The 20,986-nt window shown below is 44.8% G+C and overlaps 2 protein-coding genes across 10 annotated transcripts in view; one reads left to right on the plus strand and one right to left on the minus strand.

Moving 5' to 3' along the window:
* LOC138969579 (mitochondrial disaggregase-like) overlaps window positions 1-8,463 on the plus strand; it is a 43,208-nt gene extending 34,745 nt beyond the window's left edge. For all 3 annotated transcript variants that reach the window (XM_070342430.1, XM_070342432.1, XM_070342433.1), the window contains 3 exons: window positions 1,994-2,113; window positions 5,181-5,285; window positions 5,970-8,463. In XM_070342430.1, coding sequence (XP_070198531.1) covers window positions 1,994-2,113; window positions 5,181-5,285; window positions 5,970-6,257 — 513 coding nt within the window. In that variant the 3' untranslated portion in view covers window positions 6,258-8,463. The remainder of the gene's footprint in view (window positions 1-1,993; window positions 2,114-5,180; window positions 5,286-5,969) is intronic.
* Window positions 8,464-10,142: 1,679 nt separating this feature from the next.
* LOC138969581 (ubiquitin carboxyl-terminal hydrolase 38-like) overlaps window positions 10,143-20,986 on the minus strand; it is a 91,594-nt gene continuing 80,750 nt past the window's right edge. For 2 of the 7 annotated variants that reach the window (XM_070342436.1, XM_070342435.1), the window contains exons 9-13: window positions 20,657-20,750; window positions 18,378-18,914; window positions 17,072-17,317; window positions 16,217-16,789; window positions 10,143-14,732 (exon numbers count right to left, since the gene is read on the minus strand). In XM_070342436.1, the coding sequence (XP_070198537.1) occupies window positions 14,559-14,732; window positions 16,217-16,789; window positions 17,072-17,317; window positions 18,378-18,914; window positions 20,657-20,750 (1,624 nt within the window). In that variant the 3' untranslated portion in view covers window positions 10,143-14,558. The remainder of the gene's footprint in view (window positions 14,733-16,216; window positions 16,790-17,071; window positions 17,318-18,377; window positions 18,915-20,656; window positions 20,751-20,986) is intronic. The other 5 variants (XR_011456501.1, XR_011456505.1, XR_011456504.1 and 2 more) reach the window with 5 other exon arrangements.

Raw genomic sequence — 20,986 nt, forward strand, 5'->3', positions numbered from 1 at the left:
AGTGGAAGTGCTATGGTTCCTATGGGAAGGCTGGGATCACACAGCCGAGTGTCATTCACTTAACGAATGCGACGTTGAGGGTGCTCAGGTTCTGTATACCTGACCAACACCGCAGGTGCGGCAGTTCTCGGGCCTGGTTGACGCCAGGATATATTATGACAGTAAGCGTAGAGTGCTGCCCTGTCACGTAGTCTCAAACCAAATTGGAAATCCAAAGCATCATCATTATAATCATCCTCATCTCATTAATCATCCAAAATATAAATTGTCCTTGCTCTTGTGGCCCTTCATGCCCGGAGCTCTCATGGTGACCTTGGTCTCAGTGTTCCTGTTCGATCCTTCCCTGAATAGTAGTTCTGCTTTCAGTCTTCAACGTGTGACGTTCTGGGGGGTCGGCGGAGGGACGTGGTGGCGGTCTGCTCTCTGGAGGGGACGCTCACTCAGTCTGGCTCCGCGACTTAAAAGTCAATGTCGTTAGTAGGGGGCATGGTAGGTAGTGGGCTGCGTCCGTTAGCTCGGGACAGACCCACTACTGAACACCGTCGAAGTGACTCAGCAGAAGTGCTGTGTCATCTTCCGAGGGTAGCCTACCGCAGCGACTCGACATCCCCCCCTGGAGCGTCTGTAAAATCGACAAGTCTGGCAGCGGAACGAAATTCAGAGGTGGATGGAGCAGTGAGTGCAGGGACGGGGCGGTGTGAGAGCACAACGGGACAAGGAACAGGTGTAAAGACGAAAGAAAAAACAAGTCGCGTAAGGCGAAAATACAACATTTAGTCAAGTAGCTGTCGAACTCACAGAATGAAACTGAACGCAATGCAACGCAGCGAGACCGTATACTCGTAGCATCGTCAGTCCACCGCGCACGGCAAAGGCAGTGAAATTGACAAGAAGAGCGGGGTAGTACTTGCGCTGAGAAGGATAGCACGCTTTTCTGTACCTCTCTTCGTTTTAACTTTCTGAGCGTGTTTTTAATCCAAACATATCATATCTATATGTTTTTGGAATCAGGAACCGACAAGGAATAAGATGAAGGTGTTTTTAAATTGATTTGGACAATTTAAGTTTGATAATAATTTTTATATTTTTAATTTTCAGAGCTTGTTTTTAATCCAAATATAACATATTTATATATTTTTGGAATCAGAATATGATGGAGAATAAGATTAACGTAAATTTGGATCGTTTTAAAAAATTTTTTTTTTTTTACAATTTTCAGATTTTTAATGACCAAAGTCATTAATTAATTTTTAAGCCACCAAGCTGAAATGCAATACCGAAGTCCGGGCTTTGTCGAACAGTACTTGACCAAAATTTCAATCAATTTGGTTGAAAAATGAGGGCGTGACAGTGCCGCCTCAACTTTTACGAAAAGCCGGATATGACGTCATCAAAGACATTTATCAAAAACATGAAAAAAACGTATGGGGATTTCATACCCAGGAACTCTCATGTCAAATTTCATAAAGATCGGTCCAGTAGTTTAGTCTGAATCGCTCTACACACTCACACAAACAGACACACACACACACACACACACACACACACACACACGCACATACACCACGACCCTCGTCTCAATTCCCCCCTCTACGTAAAAAGAAAGTTTAAAGTGAACAATGTCAAAACTAAATCCCACATTTCATTGTGCAAGACCTTTGCAGGCATCAGGCCAAACAATACATTTAGGTTCTTAAAAGTACGACTCTGTTATCAGATGTGATTGTCCTGTACATCAAATAGAAATGAAGGGGAGGTTTTTTCCCCCAGAATTTAACTTCCTGCACATCAGTTATATTCAAATGGAAGAAAAAAAATAAATCTCACTTTTAAAAAAAAAGTTGAATTGTTTTCATATTTGTTTCAAGATTGTGTAACAACTACTCTTCACTGTGGATAGTTTCACATATAGGTAGATTGTCACACTCATTTAAATACCAGGTGATAGTGGTATCAAACATTTTTGACGTTATGTCTATCTTAATCTCAACAGAAACATTTTCAGCGAGATGAGTTTCTGGGTCGCATTAACGAAATTGTGTACTTCCTGCCGTTCTCACGTGCTGAGCTGAGCAAGCTGGTGTCCAAAGAACTCAACTTCTGGGCGCAGCGGGTAAGTGGGCGCAGAGGGTAATAGGGAACGAAAGGTCAGACGTAGGTGTAAATCCTGGTCTCCATCACCTGACTGACCTTATTTTTGCTGCTGACCCAATAACTTGTCTCCATCTTTTTTTGAAGAAAAAAAAACGGAAAAAAAGACAGCAACAAAAATGAGCTAAATATATATGACAGAAGAGAAACTTCAGACTTGGTGTACACCTGAGCATTCAGGAAACCCGTAACACGGGACATACTTGCATGATCTGAAAAAAGGACCGACAACTTTTGGCCTACCCAATTTTTTGGGACATGTTACCCTACCCACAACTTTAAACAAAAATCTTTGGGTGTAAGTTGCATTCAGTTTAATTGGCTGAATATACTGGACATGTAGATCTGCATAATGCCTGACAACTAGCTGGGAATATTCGATGTGCTTAACACAAAGGATTGATGCTTGCTTTGATAAGCACTCCTTACAGGCACGGTAAGCCTCCCGTAAACCATCACAGATACTGTCAGGCTTTTACACACAGTACAAACACCCTTCCATTTGAACGCTCACCAAACGGGAACATCCTAGGTGCCCTACGTAAAGAGCGAGCAATTTTTAAAGAATTTATTTTTGCGTGGTTTATCTTACCCCTGAGCCATCGTGAACCCGTGTGATCCAGTTTCCCTTTTTCACAATGCAGTCGTCAGTTTGTAATTTGAATGGGGCTCGCTGTGAGCTTATCTGCAATAGCACGTTATTATGTACCTCTGACTTTTCACGAAACAAACGAATGTGGTTCATAAGAACTCTAGCGATGGCTTTTCACTGCCTATAAACAGCTGTCTGCTACGAAAACCATGACCTTGCGTGACCCTGCTTCCGGGCTTTTCTTTTTTCAAACTTTCAAAACTTCGAATTGTACTGATCTTGTCTTGGTGAAAAAAGATTTCTTTTATGATTTAAGAATGTTTGTGTAAGAAGCTGTCAATTTATTATTTAGATTTTAAAAGTTAGGTCTAGCGCCAAAACGCACCACGGTCCGATTCATTCTGATAATCATCGCTCCACGGCTATCGCCAGTTGAAGGGAAGTAACTCATTTTTGACCTGAGTTCAGGATGGGTCCGATTGAGATGGAGACAATCCGAAAAATTAATTCTTTGAAAATTGCTCGCTCTTTACGTAGGACACCTAGGATGTTCCCGTTCGGTGAGCATTCAAATGGAAGGGTGTTTGTACTGTGTGTAAAAGCCTGACAGTATCTGTGATGGTTTACGGGAGGCTTACTGTGCCTTTAAACAGAATCACTTGGTCAGATCTTTGTTTGTGAATGATGTATGTGTGTGTGTGTGTGTGTGTGTGTGTGTGTGTGTGTGTGTGTGTGTGTGTGTAGTTGTGGGATCACATGGCAGCTGAGAGCTCATATGTGCATGTTTGTGTGTGCATACAAGGTTGTCGTCACCAAGACTGAGACTGGTCTCAAAAACCGGGAAATCTTTAGATGATGCAGTTGTTTTTTATTTCAAACCCTCGAAGTATTCTCCCTTAGCGGCTACACACAGTTTAAGTCGTTGGACCCAGTCAAGAAATGACCGTTTGAAGTCGTTTTTTGGCACCTGGTTCAGACACTGGAAAACAGCCGATCCGAGGGCTGATCGACTGTCAAATCGACGCCCAGCCAATTGTCTTTTCAGATGAGGAAACAAAAAAAAGTCACAGGGTGCAAGATCAGGAGAGTAGGGAGGATGTGGCAAAGTTTCAAAGTTTTCTTCCTCCAGGTACTCTTTCACCACCTTGGATTTGTGAGCAGGTGCTTATCATGAAGTAATTTGATCCCTTTCAATCTTGTAGTAACGAACGATGCCAGCAAGAACTTTTTCCTTGTAGTACACCCCAGTGATGCTTCTGCCTTTTTCGCGTGGTTTTTGAAAAATGACGCCCTTTGTGTTATAAAATATTGTGTATAAAACCTTCTTGCCGGAGCGACTTTTTCGCACGATCCGAGGGGCATTGGCACCTTTTTTTCTCCATGCTTTGTTTTGAGCTTTTCTTTTTGGCTCAAAGAAGTACACCCAAGTTTCGTCTCCAGTCACGATCTCATCCAAGCGTTTTTGATCACATCCGTCGTATATCTTGAGTAGCCGTTGGGCAAACGTAACCCTACACCTCTTGTTCTCTTCAGTGAGGAAATGTGGTACCCATCGCGCGCACACCTTTGTGTATCCAAGTTTGTGTTTTAAAACTCTCAAGACAGACGACGACGAAATGTCCAGTGTTTCGGCGATAAAATGACTGCTCACTCGGGGATCTTCATCAACTAACCGTTGCACATGGGACACCATTTTGTTGTCGGTTACAGGTGGTTTCTTCACTTTTCCCCTTGCATCTTCCACAGACGTTTTCCCTGTTGAGAAATGCTTTGCCCACCGAAAAACTGTCGCGCGAGATGGTGCTGTGCCTGGGCTTACAGTTCTCAGCTCTTCAAGTATGTCACCGGCCGTTTTACCAAGTGCCGTTCTTATTTTGATGTAGGATCGAAAATCCTTCTCTGAAAATGTGCTTTTTGCCGCCATTTTTTAGGCCAGTGTCTCTCGCTTACATGATTAAATACACTGTATCTTTACGAAAACACAACGGATCACAAAGAAATTATGCACAATAATACGTTGTGTACCAATCTTGATAATGACGTCATTTGTTATAAATGTCGTCATTTGATTCTGTGCAAAAAAGACCAGTCTCAGTCTTGCTGACGACAACCTTGTATGTCTGGAGTATGTTGATAATAGACAGCATGCTTAAAGTTGTGTATTTGTTTGAACATGACACAGGCAGAGACGAAACACAAGATCAAGTTGTGTATTTGTTTGAACATGACACAGGCAGAGACGAAACACAAGATCAAGTTGTGTATTTGTTTGAACATGACACAGGCAGAGACGAAACACAAGATCAAGTTGTGTATTTGTTTGAACATGACACAGGCAGAGACGAAACACAAGATCAAGTTGTGTATTTGTTTGAACATGACACAGGCAGAGACGAAACACAAGATCAAGTTGTGTATTTGTTTGAACATGACACAGGCGGAGACGAAGCACAAGATCAAGCTGCTGTGGGATCACAGGGTGGTGGATGTGCTGGCTGACGGCTATGACGTGCACTACGGGGCCCGCTCCATCAAGTATGAGGTGAGTAATGCTAGTGTTTTGGCTTGTCTTTCTTCATCAGTTGAATGGTTAATTGGCTTTGAATAGATGATGGAAATAACTGTGTCAAGTTTTACATGGTTGGAAGAGTTGCGTTCCCATGTTTCTCCTGCTTCCCCTTGGTAACACGGAGGCCAGCTACAGTGGGGAGGGGGGTGCAGCCACAGTGGGGGGGGGGGGTGCAGCTACAGTGGGGGGGGGGGGGGGGCTACAGTGGAGGGGGGGAGCTACAGTGGGGGGGGGGGGGGAGGCCAGCTACAGTGGGGGGGAGGCCAGCTACAGTGGGGGGGGGGGGGGGAAGCACAGTGGGGGGGGGAGGCCAGCTACAGTGGGGGGGGGGCAGCTACAGTGGGGGGGGAGGCCAGCTACAGTGGGGGGAGGCCAGCTACAGTGGGGGGGAGGCCAGCCACAGTGGGGGGGGGGGGGGGGGGGGGGGGGGGGGCAGCTACAGTGGGCTGGGGTCAGCTGGGGGAAGGCCAGCTACAGTGGGGGGGGGGGGGGCAGCTACAGTGGGGGGGAGGCCAGCTACAGTGCAGGGGGGGGGAAGCTACAGTGGGGGGAGGCCAGCTACAGTGGGGGGGGGGGGGGGGATGTCTTAAAAGAAGGATTCCACTGGACCCCTGTACTGACCCCTGTACTGACCATAAGAGCGGACTCTGTCCAAAGGTTGAGCGGCGCGTGGTGACCCAGCTGGCCATGGCACACGAGCGACAGCTCATCAAGGGCGGGAACGTCATCAGGGTGACCGTCACCAACCCCGACGATGACCTCTTCACCAAGCTGGACAGAGACATTGACAATGCCTCGGGGGACGAGTCGGGGGAGGGGGAGGAGGAGGAGGAGAAGTCGCTGAAGGGCTTGAAGATCCAGGTGCTGCAGGAGGGGACCAAGGACAAATATATCGACATCTCCTTCGACTCCGGGGAAAACCCCTTCACCATCGAGTTCAAGTGACCAGGGGACTAGCTGTTTTATCAAGAAGATTTGTTCACCATTGAGTTCAAGTGAAAAGGGGGACTGTTTTAGCAAGAAGGTTTTTTTACCATCGAGTTCAAGTGAACAGGGGGACTGTTTGTGAGAGACTGAGCATGAAGATCGCTTTTCACTGTTGAGTTCAAGTAAAAAAGGGACTTTACGTTTGGTGATGGTGAAAGACCTTTCCAGGCTGAAAGTCGTTTCGCTGTTAACTCCGATCGAGTCACAAGGAGGTCTGTTTTTGAGCGACTTTTCCAAGTTGTGGACGACTGTGATTCAGTGTTTAGGTCGTGTGTTTCTGTTATAATGAACTTGGTGCTGTGTGGAATTATAAACTGAAGAGTGAATTTCTTCAGGTGAAAAATACACTATAAAAAGGTTTTCCTCTGTGCAATATGTCAGCCAAACCAAGTTGTCACCTGCAATATATTCTGACTCATTTTCTGTGTAGATATTTGACCAAGAAAAGGTGTTTATGATGGAGCTCTTCAGGTTTTGGGCAATGTTGTCAGCATTTGATATTTTAGTGTAACATGTACTGTGTCTTCTGCAGATACTTGTGTGGAACAATGTGTGACATGATTGTCTTGAGGGAATACTCAGACCAGGTACATCTTTACCTTATTAATGACACCTCAAAGAGAGCGACCAAGGCAGGCTTTTCATTGAGATAACTATTTATATCAGGGTAGGTTTGTGGATATGCATTTTGTTTTATGTGGACTCCGATGGTCATATCTGTTGTAAAATTTTGGAAAAACAAGATTGCTTTTGAAACTTTTGGGTGATGATGATGCAGCTTCGTGTCCTACAGGCCTTGTTGGAGTGCCTATTGAGGACCAGATAACATGATTGGACGGCACAACACTTTTGGTAGTTGCATCTTAAATGTGCATCATTTTCTGCCATTTCAACATCAGCATTATAATTGTTATTTCCTGAGATTCCATTAACTCATCTCTTCACCCACCTTCAGGAAAGAAGTATTCCACAGGCCATGTTTGTTGGTTGTGAATTTGCTTGTTTTTGTGTGTTTAACGTAAGAGATATTGTAGTACATAGTTCCTTTTCAACAAAGTTATTTGCTTGTGATGAAGGCAATCATAACATTATGTGTCATCATGTCCACAAAAGAAGCTCATATCAGCCTCCTTGTGTAAAACAGACAATCTAACAAATATATATAAAAAAAAAGTGCAAATGAAACATTGCACGCAGAAAGAAGATAAATCCTTCAGGACGAGAAAAAAAGGGAAAAGCAGAAACAGTGAAAGAGAAGACAAAAAGAGAATGAAGAGGAAAACAGAAAAAGCGAAAAAGACAAAAATTCACATTTGGTAGACATTTAAAATGTATTATTTAAGGGTTGTTGGTTGTTGCCAGACGCTGATATATTACACAGTATATCAATCCAAACCAGAAAGAAAAACCATGCAGTGACATTGTACAGACAGATAAAATCATGAAAAAGTACAAGAGAATAGAGAAAAAGAGAGAGAAAAAAGGAAACGAGAAAAAGAGGAAAATTCAACATTTTGTTTTAACTTAAAATTAGTTATCAAAAGAGTTGTTGATCAAGTGTTGATGTAGAAGTATTTGATATCAGTCCAAATCAAAATGTGAGATCTGTAGTCATAACTGTGTTAAAAGTCTGTACTCCAGCTTGAACTGTTTAGTGTTGCGCAGGGGACTTTTTGAGTGACAGCTTCGTGCCGTTTCTTTTCATTATTGTGCATAGTTGTTCCTGTTGGACTTTTCGAGGAATAGCGATGTGCTCTCTCACTGTGTGGCAAAATACTGAATCCTTAGTGCACACAATACATTTACCTTCTTTTATCTCTATGTTTTTCTTTTTCGTGTGTGAAAAAAATGGACCCATTTGTTTTACTTGGCTAAAAGCATTTCTCACGTTTGTAATATTTTTTACGCTAGACTCTTTTTGAATGAAAGTGTGAAACTGAAAGTTGTTTTGTATATTTAAGATATTCTGCAAGAGTAAGATTTGAACACGCTTTCGTTTTTCGGATTTGTTTTCTTTTTAGGAAGAAAGTATGATTATATATTCCTGAACTTTTTGATGTGACTGTGTTATAGCTCAAACCTATATGCTTTGCCTTGATAAGTTGTAGCATGTTCTAAGCATGTTGATAAAAAATGTCAAAATAAATAAAAATGGAAAAACCTGCATTGAGATGAGGTTTTTAGAGGATATTTTTCATATGTAAATGGCGTATGAGTGTGCTGCGCATTTGTCTAGTATGAGTGTGCTGCGCGCCGATTGTCTAGTATGAGTGTGCTGCGCGATTGTCTAGTATGAGTGTGCTGCGCGATTGTCTAGTATGAGTGTGCTGCGCGATTGTCTAGTATGAGTGTGCTGCGCGATTGTCTAGTATGAGTGTGCTGCGCGATTGTCTAGTATGAGTGTGCTGCGCGATTGTCTAGTATGAGTGTGCTGCGCGATTGTCTATACAGTGGAACCTCCCTTTTAATACCTCCACAATGTGAAAATGGATGTAAATTTACAGAGGTTTTGAAAAGAAAGTCTGAGAAAACAAGGTCCTAAAAGGGAGGGAGTCTTTGTGTTTGTTATTGTGTCACTGCATCAGAGAGAGAGAGAGAGAGGTGTGTTTGTTATTGTGTCACTGCATCAGAGAGAGAGGTGTGTTTGTTATTGTGTCACTGCATCAGAGAGAGAGAGGTGTGTTTGTTATTGTGTCACTGCATCAGAGAGAGAGAGAGGTGTGTTTGTTATTGTGTCACTGCATCAGAGAGAGAGAGAGGTGTTTGTTATTGTGTCACTGCATCAGAGAGAGAGGTGTGTTTGTTATTGTGTCACTGCATCAGAGAGAGAGAGAGGTGTGTTTGTTATTGTGTCACTGCATCAGAGAGAGAGAGGTGTGTGTTTGTTATTGTGTCACTGCATCAGAGAGAGAGAGAGGTGTGTTTGTTATTGTGTCACTGCATCAGAGAGAGAGAGAGAGAGGTGTTTGTTATTGTGTCACTGCATCAGAGAGAGAGGTGTGTTTGTTATTGTGTCACTGCATCAGAGAGAGAGAGGTGTGTTTGTTATTGTGTCACTGCATCAGAGAGAGAGAGAGAGGTGTTTGTTATTGTGTCACTGCATCAGAGAGAGAGAGAGAGAGAGAGAGAGAGAGAGAGAGAGAGAGAGAGAGAGAGAGAGAGAGAGAGAGAGAGAGAGAGAGAGAGAGAGAGAGAGAGAGAGAGAGAGAGAGAGAGAGAGAGAGAGAGAGAGAGAGAGAGAGAGAGAGAGAGAGAGAGAGAGAGAGAGAGAGGTGCTTGGAAGATAACCAGTGCTGTGTTATTTACATGCATTTTAGAATTTGGGATACAAAGATGAAAGGTACACTTCCACAAGCAGCAATAGATCTATCGACTCGTCACACCTCCCCGTTTGGTCAGCCATGTGGCCCAGTTCAGAGTGAAGTTGGCCAACAGCGTCGGTTCAATGGAACAATCATGTTATCCTCACCTGTTGTATTGCTTTTTGAGTGACAGCTTCGTGCCGTCTCTTTTCATTATTGTGCAAGTCTACATCTGTGGCTTATTTTCACTGTGGGAATGACCAAAACGAAAAGCATGTGAGACACGAACACAATCAATATGTATAATGCAAGGGAAGCGTCTGGCTGTAACCAGGTTCCAAGAGTTGTTTGATTGACATTACTTCATGTGGATTTGTGCTGTCTTTGTCTTCGTGAGTAAAGATATTTTGTTCTTTTTTAAACGTTGTTTTAATTTGAGTAGATATAGGTAAATTGTGAGCGCAAGTGTGCTCACACACACACACACACACACACACACACACACACACACACACACACACACACACACACACACACAGGGTTACTTTCAACATCTTTATTTGATGATTCAAGCAGAGGTTGTATCAGTATGTAAAGGTCTTGAGTAGTGGTGGACAGACATGAAGACAAAACACGCTACACATTCAGGAAGCACAACACGCTACACATTCAGGAAGCACAACCGTCTCATTCATCGAAAATCGTAACTTGAACAATCCTCATACTCATTACCAGAGACATAGATATGCCTGTGACATTACACGGGTTATTGCATACAAATCAAAGTTGGAAGGACAGCTTACTGTGGGGCCCAGTTTAACCTCGCCCACTAAAAACCCCGCATGCAGATCCCAGAAATATGCTGTGCACCATGCTACAGTGGAACCCCCATTTTAAGACTCCCACCTTGTTAAGACCCTGTTTCCTCAGACTATGTTCATAACCGATCTGTCAATGTACCCCCATCAAGACTCCCTCCTTGTTAAGACGTGATTTTCTCACATGTTTGGAGGACTTGAAAGGGGGTTCCACTGTAGCTAGTTTCAGTGTTGCTTTCATAGTACGCTACCTCCAGCTTCATATTACGCTACCTCCAGCTTCATAGTACAGTACCTCCAGCTTCATATTACGCTACCTCCAGCTTCATATTACACTACCTCCAGCTTCATATTACGCTACCTCCAGCTTCATATTACGCTACCTCCAGCTTCATATTACGCTACCTCCAGCTTCATATTACACTACCTCCAGCTTCATATTACACTACCTCCAGCTTCATATTACGCTACCTCCAGCTTCATATTACACTACCTCCAGCTTCATATTACGCTACCTCCAGCTTCATATTACACTACCTCCAGCATCATTACGCTACCTCCAGCTTCATATTACGCTACCTCCAGCTTCATATTACGCTACCTCCAGCTTCATATTACACTACCTCCAGCTTCATAACATGTTTATCCGTTTTCATTTCTACCTGCTTCCTGAGAGGTTTGTGAGTTAACAGTTTTGAAAACCTTCCTGTGATTACTTTGCTACATTGTTTTATAGTTTGAAATGGGTGGGGTTACTAAATGTCATGGGAAAGTATGGAAGACAGCCTAATTCTGTGCAGGAAGCAATTAATGGCTTGTGGTTGAACTTTGCATTCTATTTCAGTCTGACCTTCTGTGCAGGAAGCAATGGGTTGTGGTTGAAATTTGCATTCTATTTCAGTCTGACCTGAGGCCAAAAAGTCCTGGAACGCCGAAGAAGAAGAACAAGCATTCTATTTCCATTGCCTTTTTTTTTTTTTTTTTTACACTCATCCGTGCGCATATTTATTTGTACATGGACTGTGTAAGCCAGCCCTTTCAGTTTCTTTCTTTTAATGTTTTTGTTTTTATTTTGTACAAACAACCAACAAGCATATTCATATCCTTATTGTGTAACAAATAAAATACTTTCACTTTGAGACAGACAAAACAGAGACATTGTTGTACGGTTCATGTTCGTTTGCCCTATACATTAGTATTCAATCTATTTTGTAATAATATATTAACTGAGTTAAATGGAGATACACGCTGCGTGTAATATCACACAGTATGATCAGTTCAGATCTCTAATTTTTTCTCAAAATAATTTGAAAAACACAGAGGATGAACTGGTTTAAACAAAACACAATATCTGGCACAAAAAACAAATACATACAAAATGGTGCTTTACGGTAGCATTCTACAAGTATACATTTATATGGTGTTTAGTTCAAGATCAACATTTTTATCATCTCTTACAGTTACACCTACATTTGACGGGCGCTGTGGCGGGGTGGTAAGACGTCGGCCTCTTAATCGGAAGGTCGAGGGTTCGAATCCCGGTCGCGGCCGCCTGGTGGGTTAAGTGTGGAGATTTTTCCGATCTCCCAGATCAACTTATGTGCAGACCTGCTAGTGGCTTATCCCCCTTCGTGTGCACACGCAAGCACAAGACCAAGTGCGCACGGAAAAGATCCTGTAATCCATGTCAGAGTTCGGTGGGTTATAGAAACACGAAAATATCCAGCATGCTTCCTCCGAAAGCGGCGTATGGCTGCCTTAATGGCGGGGTAAAAACGGTCATACACGTAAAATTCCACTCGTGCAAAAAACACGAGTGTACGTGGGAGTTTCAGCCCACGAACGCAGAAGAAGAAGAAGAAGACACCTACATTTGCTTTTGCACTTCCTTCCAAACGTTCATCACACACATACACAAACATACACACACACACACACTTAATCAATCAATCAATATGAGGCTTATATCGCGCGTATTCCGTGGGTACAGTTCTAAGCGCATGAATTTATTTTTTTATTTTTTATTTTAATTTTATGCAATTTATATCGTGCACATATTCAAGGCGCAGGGATTTATTTATGCCGTGTGAGATGGAATTTTTTTTACACAATACATCACGCATTCACATCGGCCAGCAGATCGCAGCCATTTCGGCGCATATCCTACTTTTCACGGCCTATTATTCCAAGTCACACAGGTATTTTTGTGGGACATTTTTATCTATGCCTATACAATTTTGCCAGGAAAGACCCTTTTGTCAATCGTGGGATCTTTAACGTGCACACCCCAATGTAGTGTACACGAAGGGACCTCGGTTTTTCGTCTCATCCGAAAGACTAGCACTTGAACCCACCACCTAGGTTAGGAAAGGGGATTGCTAACGCCCTGACTCAGGGTCGAACTCGCAACCTCTCGCAAGTGCGTTACCACTCGGCCACCCAGTCAACACACACCACACACACACACCACACACACAGTCTTTTTCTCATTCACATACTGGGCTTCATGCAAGCAATATATTATACATTGTTTAAATAATCGTCTGGTACGTGAAAAAACCCGCCACAGGCCTTTCAATGGGTACGTACTACAGAGGTACCTGCGATGTGTGGCCCCTCTGATGAGCGGACACCTCCCTTAAAAGGACACATTCTGTTGTCCCTTTTTCTATTATCTCGACCAAAATATACCTGTCGTGACCGGCCACCTGCAATGTAGGGACACTGGTCCCAAGGGCGTCCTTTCATCGCAGGTACCCCTGTATTTATTGATCCAGCCTATTGACACAGCTTAGTTTGAAAACAACATGTGAGTGATCGACAAGAAGAAGAAGAAGTTTGAAAACCTCGGTCAGCACATAGGAACAAAAATGATTCACACAACTGTGAAACAAAATACACACACATGTAGTTTATAGTTTATTTCATTCAGTGAAACTTCATCACATAACCAAGGGACTTGACTCAGCGGAGAGAGGGAGGGATGAAAAAGAACACTACAAAATGAACTTTTGTTGGTTTTGCTTATCCCGGTAAAGTCTTTTTCAATTCTGTCCGTGAACTAACAAAACATATTACATATATTCAGAGAACTCATTTAAAGCATGTGGCAAGACCAAGTAAAATAACAATGTTTTCATGCGGCTGTTGCAGTCATAAATATATAATACTGATGGGATATGTTTTCAAATGAATCGGGTTGGGGTCAAATTTGCAATGCTGACCTGAAAAGCACACACATTACAGAAAGTGACTGGATGACAAAACGCCCCACGCTGTGTGTTACACCTTGTCTGTGCTGTCATACATCAAACACAAAACAAAGTGTCTCTCCACAACAATAATAACAAATTCAAATAGAGAAAACAAAGTGACTGTGTCCTTACATGTACCCTCCTTCTCACGTACCCAGCATGTCGGCCACCCCAGCATGTCGGCCACCCCAGCATGTCGGCCACCCCAGCTCTGCCCAGACTTTGGCATGGAATAAGGGCATTGTTCCACTTCAACACATAGCCAAATTCAATGGCCTAGCTACTTTTTGTGCAGAGTTTTTGTTTGTTGTTGAATTAATTTCATAAACGACACCAGTGTCAACAAACAAAACTTATTTCAGCAAAATTAAACCATTGTGCAGAGAATGCAGCCACGCTGTTGCCCCGCTCTCCACAGAATGCAGCCACGCTGTTGCGTGTTGGAATGTGTTGAACGGGAAGGACGCCCCATTCTGTGTGAAACGCTCGACAGAACTGTGATGGCAGACATGATTGTTCACACGGGAAGGACGCCCCATTCTGTGTGAAACGCTCGACAGATCTGTGATGGCAGACATGATTGTTCACACGGGAAGGACGCCCCATTCTGTGTGAAACGCTCGACAGATCTGTGATGGCAGAAATGATTGTTCAAACGGGAAGGAATCTTTGTTTTAAAAGAAAGCTGACTTGAGATGAGAACCGAATGAGCTGACACAACCGTATCTCCAGCTCTCTTTTCATCCCCACCCACACCCAAGCAAGACACACGAGGTCACGATCGTCACCGCGATACTGGACACCTTGAGCTCAGCAGAGAGAGGGAGGGATGAAAAAGAACACTACAAAATGAAATATTTTTTGGTTTTGCTTATCCTAGTCAAGTCAGCAGACAAAGCGGGGGCCCGAGTTCCCCATTCCCCCCAACCCCCCTCCTCCCCCACAGCTGCCGGGGGGACCCTGGTCAGAGTCAGAGTCGTGCCAGTGGTCAAAGGTGGTGGAGCTTGTGGAGGCTGACCGCTTGCGACTGGCTCGAGCCTTGGCCGCCAGCTCTTGTTCCTGCACGCAGGGAGAGAGTGTTGTAGACAGTAAAAAAAAGTAAATGTTAAGGGGCTTATTGTCCGTCAGGTCTTAATTGCCTATATTGGACATGAATTGGTTTATACGATTCGAGTTTTACGCCCTCACGGCTTTTTGATGTATGCGTGTTTAGGTGGTATCAGCCATCTGCACTTATGGTAGAATGACCAAGATCTTTAACGTGCCATTGTGGTGACACGGGGGTGGGAGATGGATACCGTCTCTGGGTCTGCACATAAAGTTGACCCATGTCCGTCCCGGCCCGGATTTGAACCAGCAACCTCTCGATCACAAGTCCAGTGCTCTACCACCTGAGCTACCCGGGCCCCCCATTGTAGACAGTGTGTTGGTGTGGACAGTGTGTTGGTGTGGACAGTGTGTTGGTGTGGACAGTGTGTTGGTGTGGACAGTGTGTTGGTGTGGACAGTGTGTTGGTGTGGACAGTTATAGATGCAAACAGGGAGACAGACATGGGACAGGGTGATATAGGTAGATCACCATATACACACGCACACACACACACATACATGGGTTCATACACACACACACACAGCCAGACAGCCAGCTAGACATACACACACACACACACACAAAAACATGCATACACACACACACACACACACACAAAGTCTAGACTCACACACAGCCAGACAGACACACACACACAGACTCTCTCTCTCTCTCTGGATGGAACAAGCTGGATGGAACAAGCTGGATGGAACAAGCTGGTCCAGAAACATGTTCATGCGCAAAAAGCGGTGATCAATACAATCAAGAAGCACGGGAACTGACTACATTCTTCAGGAAACATTTCAAACTTCATCATGGAAATGCTCAGAAAATTTGCTAAACAAAAAAGCAGACATATTTTTCATAGTTTTCTAAAGATATTTTCTACTGTTCTAGGCTAATTGCCCCCGGGAAAACCTGCTCCCATATAACTTCCCCCAAGCAATTGTCGTAGGGAAGACAGCTTCCAAGGGACATAGTTGTCTAGGGGTCACTTAGCAGAACAGTAGAAAATATCTGTAGGAAACTATGAAAAATATGTCTTTTTTTTTTGCCCAGCACATTTTCTGAGCATTTCCATGATGAAGTTTCAAATGTTTCCTGAACAATGTAGTCAGTTCCCGAAGACTTTCCAACAGACATCTAGATGTGAAACTTTTGAGCCCATGCACGGGAACGTATATGGGTAACGTCATCAAATCTCTTTTTTACGTCTCGCGTTTGCCAAGATCTACACGTCTTTCTTTCTTTATTTGGTGTTTAACGTCGTTTTCAACCATTCAAGGTTATATCGCGACGGATCTACACGTCTTGGTGGGAGCAAAACAACGTATGATTTGGAACATTGGAGAGAAAAAGTGAGTCAAGGGTGACGCAATATCTACACTTACGCGTACAGGTCTTTGCTACACGTTCGATCATCCAGAACACTGTAATCCGACTGCTGAACCCACCTTGAGGTACTGCGTGTTGTCTTTGTTGACCTCGTCCCGCAGTTCCTGGCTGAGCGGTGGCTCCCCCTGGGGCTTGGAATCCTGGGAGTGGAGCGACAGCTTGCGGTACACCAACACGTATGGCGTGTCCTTCTCGAAGCGCTTGGTGACGCTGCTAAACGAAGCGTAGGTGGCCGGCGACACTCGCGCGTCGTTGAACAAACACCACTTGTCCTCCAGAAAGTCTACCTCTGACGCCGACCTGTCTGCCTCGGTGGCTGAAGAGCAGCTGGCAGCAGCTACGCTCTTGTCCAAACTGTCAATGACGGAATCCACGTCGGTGGCGTGTGAGTGTCTGGAGTAGCAGTAATAGTGGCCGCACTCCGACGAAGCCCCAGAATGCACCACAACGGAGCACAGTCCGTAGAGTTCACAGTTCTCCGGGGACGGAGAGACGCTGGGCGGCAGCTTGGGGTTGAGGTGGTTGAGCAGCTTCTTGCGGCGCTTGGCCGCTGTGGAAGAGTTGGCCGTGTCTGGCGTGTCTGGTTGCACAGGGAGCGCCAGGGTGCGCGGGCACGTCACCTCTCTGAACACCTGAAATCACACAGTCACAGGCACGTCACCTCTCTGAACACCTGAAATCACACAGTCACAGGCACGTCACCTCTCTGAACACCTGAAATCACAGTCACAGGCAGTTTAGTGTCGTAAGTCGAAAAACTCAATCTGTTTTCTCTGTTACCCACCCATGATCGTGTCTGCAGTTTAGTGTCGTAAGTCGAAAAACTCAATCTTTTTTCTCTGTAACCCTTTTTTGAACGTGTCTGCAGTTTTGTGTGGTAAGCAGAAACTCAATCTCTTTTCTGTGTAACCCACCTTTGAGCGTGTCTGCTGCTTAGTGTCGTAAGCAAAGCGCAGGAGGGTGAGGATGAGGTATCGCGGAGAGTCGATGATGCTGATGGTGCGTTCCCCGTCCTGCAGTCGCCCGCAGCGATCACAGTGGTACTGGTTGTCTCCCTCCATGCGCTCGGGACTCAGGTAGTGACTCAGCAACTCGTTGAGGTGTGTGGCTTTGGCCGTTTTGCCGGCTGTTGGTTCTGTTGACGCCTCTTTGGTGCAGTCCTGAAAATGAAACAGACGGTCTTACTCCAAAGGTCTAGCTCCATGAGTGTGATGCACTACTTACAAGCCAGAATAACTGCTGTTTGTGCGTTTACAGTTCATCTCCCTGATATACTTACAAGCCAGAATAACTGCTGTTTGTGCGTTTACAGTTCATCTCCCTGATATACTTACAAGCCAGAATAACTGCTGTTTGTGCGTTTACAGTTCATCTCCCTGATTTCACTTCTTGTACTCTACCTTCTTTTTTCTTTTCTTTTCTGTTGCCTTTGAAATGCCGCTGTGAAATGGGTAGTTGAAAGAGTGTTCTCCCCTTATACCTATGGTTCACAGTGTTCTATTGCCTTAAAACACCATTCCTGCTCATATGTTTGTCTGCTCATCGATCCAGCGCCTGCCAAAGCTCAGATACGTGTGCTATCCAGCGCCTGCCAAAGCTCAGATACATGTACTATCCTACGCTAAGAGCAAAGAAAAGCCAAACGTCTCTTTCATCACGACTACCATGCAACTGAAAACAAACACAAACTTGCATCGGTCCTGGATAGCCATACTGTTAAGACCCTGTTTGTTCAGACTTTTTGTTCAATGCCTCTGTAAATTTACCCCCATTTTAAGACTCCCTCCTTTTAAAGACTCCCTCCATTTAAAGACCCCCTCCTTTTAAAGACTCCCTCCTTTTAAAGACCCCCTCCTTTTAAAGACCCCCTCCTTTTAAAGACCTCCCTCCTTTTAAAGACTCCCTCCTTTTAAAGACTCCCCTCCTTTTAAAGACCCCCTCCTTTTAAAGACTCCCTCCATTTAAAGACCCCTCCTTTTAAAGACTCCCTCCATTTAAAGACCCCCTCCTTTCAAAGACTCCCTCCATTTAAAGACCCCCTCCTTTTAAAGACTCCCTCCTTTTAAAGACTCACTCCATTTAAAGACCCCCTCCTTTTAAAGACCTGATAATCTCAGACTTTAGGAGGCATTAAAAGAGGGGTTCCGCTGTACGGGTTGTAGGGACAATAAAAACAACAAACAACTCTATCATCAGATGGAAAGAGAAAGCTAAACTCACAGCGGCGGGTTCCTGCTGTTTGGGGCGATCCCCCTGAGGCAGGTGGGCCCCTCCCCCCACCAGGGACTTGGGGGAGATGGGGGAGGAGGAGCTGGTGGCCGCAGCGTCGGGGAAGGCCAGGGGGATGTCGGTGAAATCCTCCACCCGGTGTGACTCCTGCTTGCATGACAGACAGCGCAGCGTGGATCTGACCTTGCCCCCGAACACCTCCCCGACCAGCGTGGAATCCTTCTCACTCTCTGCCTTGTGCGACGAGCTGGCACCACCGACACGACAAGAGCCGTGGCCGTTGGGGACCACACCGTTTTCCACCTTCTTCACGCTGTCTTTGCTCTTTGCTGGAGAGCCGTTGGGTATTTTGCCGTTGGGGACGTGACCGTTGGCGACCTTGGCCTGCTTCTTGTTGGCCTCCAGCTGCTGCTCGTGGAGCTGGTCCAGGAGGAACTTGAGGAACTCAGAGCAGTCCTGCTGCTGGCCCTGAACAAACCACGGCGGTCGTGACGCTGTCAGGAACTTCATGGGTGCCACAGCTGGTCTCTGGGGACACAATACAGTAAACTATTAGCACTGTGTAACTTGAGGAACTCGGAGCAGTCCTGCTGCTGGCCCTGAATGAACCACGGCGGTCGCGACGCTGTCAAGAACTTCATGGCGGCCACTGCTGATCTCTGGCAACAACACACAGTAAACTATTATCACTGTGTATCCAGTTAAACACCAGAAACTGGTTCACAACGTGACAACATTCGCTCCATCCCATCAGCACCTCTACTGCCCACTCCCATCCCATCAGCACCTCTACTGCCCACTCCCATCCTATCAGCACCTCTACTGCTCACTCCCATCCCATCAGCACCTCTACTGCCCACTCCCATCCCATCAGCACCTCTACTGCCCACTCCCATCCCATCAGCACCTCTACTGCTCACTCCCATCCCATCAGCACCTCTACTGCTCACTCCCATCCCATCAGCACCTCTACTGCTCACTCCCATCCCATCAGCACCTCTACTGCCCACTCCCATCCCATCAGCACCTCTACTGCCCACTCCCATCCCATCAGCACCTCTACTGCTCACTCCCATCCCATCAGCACCTCTACTGCCCACTCCCATCCCATCAGCACCTCTACTGCTCACTCCCATCCCATCAGCACCTCTACTGCCCACTCCCATCCCATCAGCACCTCTACTGCTCACTCCCATCCCATCAGCACCTCTACTGCCCACTCCCATCCCATCAGCACCTCTACTGCTCACTCCCATCCCATCAGCACCTCTACTGCCCACTCCCATCCCTCAACCATCCAATGATTCAAATCTGAACTCTTCAAAGGAAGAAGAGAATGAAAATCAAAAATATAAGACTAACAGAGACAGTAAAGCCTGATATGAATTGCGCAAAGCAAAGTCGACTTGGCAAAGTTTATTTCACGAAGCTGACTGCACAAAGCTTTGGCACTGAATGTTTGGTGAAAAGATTGTGCAAAGTTTATTTCACGAAGCTCACTGCACAAAGCTTTGGCACTAAATGTTTGGTGAAAAGATTGTGCAAAGTCTATTTCACGAAGCTGACTGCACAAAGCTTTGGCACTAAATGTTTGGTGAAAAGATTGTGCAAAGTCTATTTCACGAAGCTGACTGCACAAAGCTTTGGCACTAAATGTTTGGTGAAAAGATTGTGCAAAGTTTATTTCACGAAGCTGACTGCACAAAGCTTTGGCACTAAATGTTTGGTGAAAAGATTGTGCAAAGTTTATTTCACGAAGCTGACTGCACAAAGCTTTGGCACTAAATGTTTGGTGAAAAGATTGTGCAAAGTTTATTTCACGAAGCTGACTGCACAAAGCTTTGGCACTCAATGTTTGGTGAAAAGATTGTGCAAAGTCAACTTGAGGCTCAATTAAGGACGGCTGTTAATGATGACGACGGCTGTTAATGATGACGACGGCTGTTAATGATGACGACGGCTGTTAATGATGACGGGGCGCCGGCCCTTCTCACACACACTGTCAAACACAAACCACACATTTTCTGTTGTGTTACAATACTTTTGACTGAAACTGAAACACGTCTTCCCACACAGCCTGAAATACTCCAGTGTGGTTTCCCCAACAGCTTTCCCCATTCATCTATGTTCAATATTTCTATGTTCAATATTTCTATGTTCAATATTTCTATGTTCAATATTTCGATGTTCAATATTTCTATGTTCAATATTTTGATGTTCAATATTTCGATATCATGTCAACTACATATCACACAGTGCATTGACAATACCTGTGAAAGCAGCAGGGAGGCAAACACACCCTGCAGCTTGTGCAACAGTCCCTCCTCTAGGCTGGCAGTCCTGGCCAAAGTCTGGCGCCGGAAACTGCAACACGTACATGCTTGTAACACACAATGAATAGTCTAGACACGCTCATCTCAACCTCTAGTGGTCTAGTCATTGTTCATGCCCTCTCACCTAAACACTTCATTGTTCTTAAGGACTATTTTAAAACCAGTGTTTTTAGTGTCTCAAATAAAATGGTTTCACCTTTATAATCGCAGATCAAGATAGATAGGAATTGAGTGAAATAGCAAACGTAGACTGACGTAATCATCCAC

Source organism: Littorina saxatilis, linkage group LG6 (genome assembly GCF_037325665.1).
Source record: "Littorina saxatilis isolate snail1 linkage group LG6, US_GU_Lsax_2.0, whole genome shotgun sequence".
Classification (NCBI taxonomy): Eukaryota; Metazoa; Mollusca; class Gastropoda; order Littorinimorpha; family Littorinidae; genus Littorina; species Littorina saxatilis.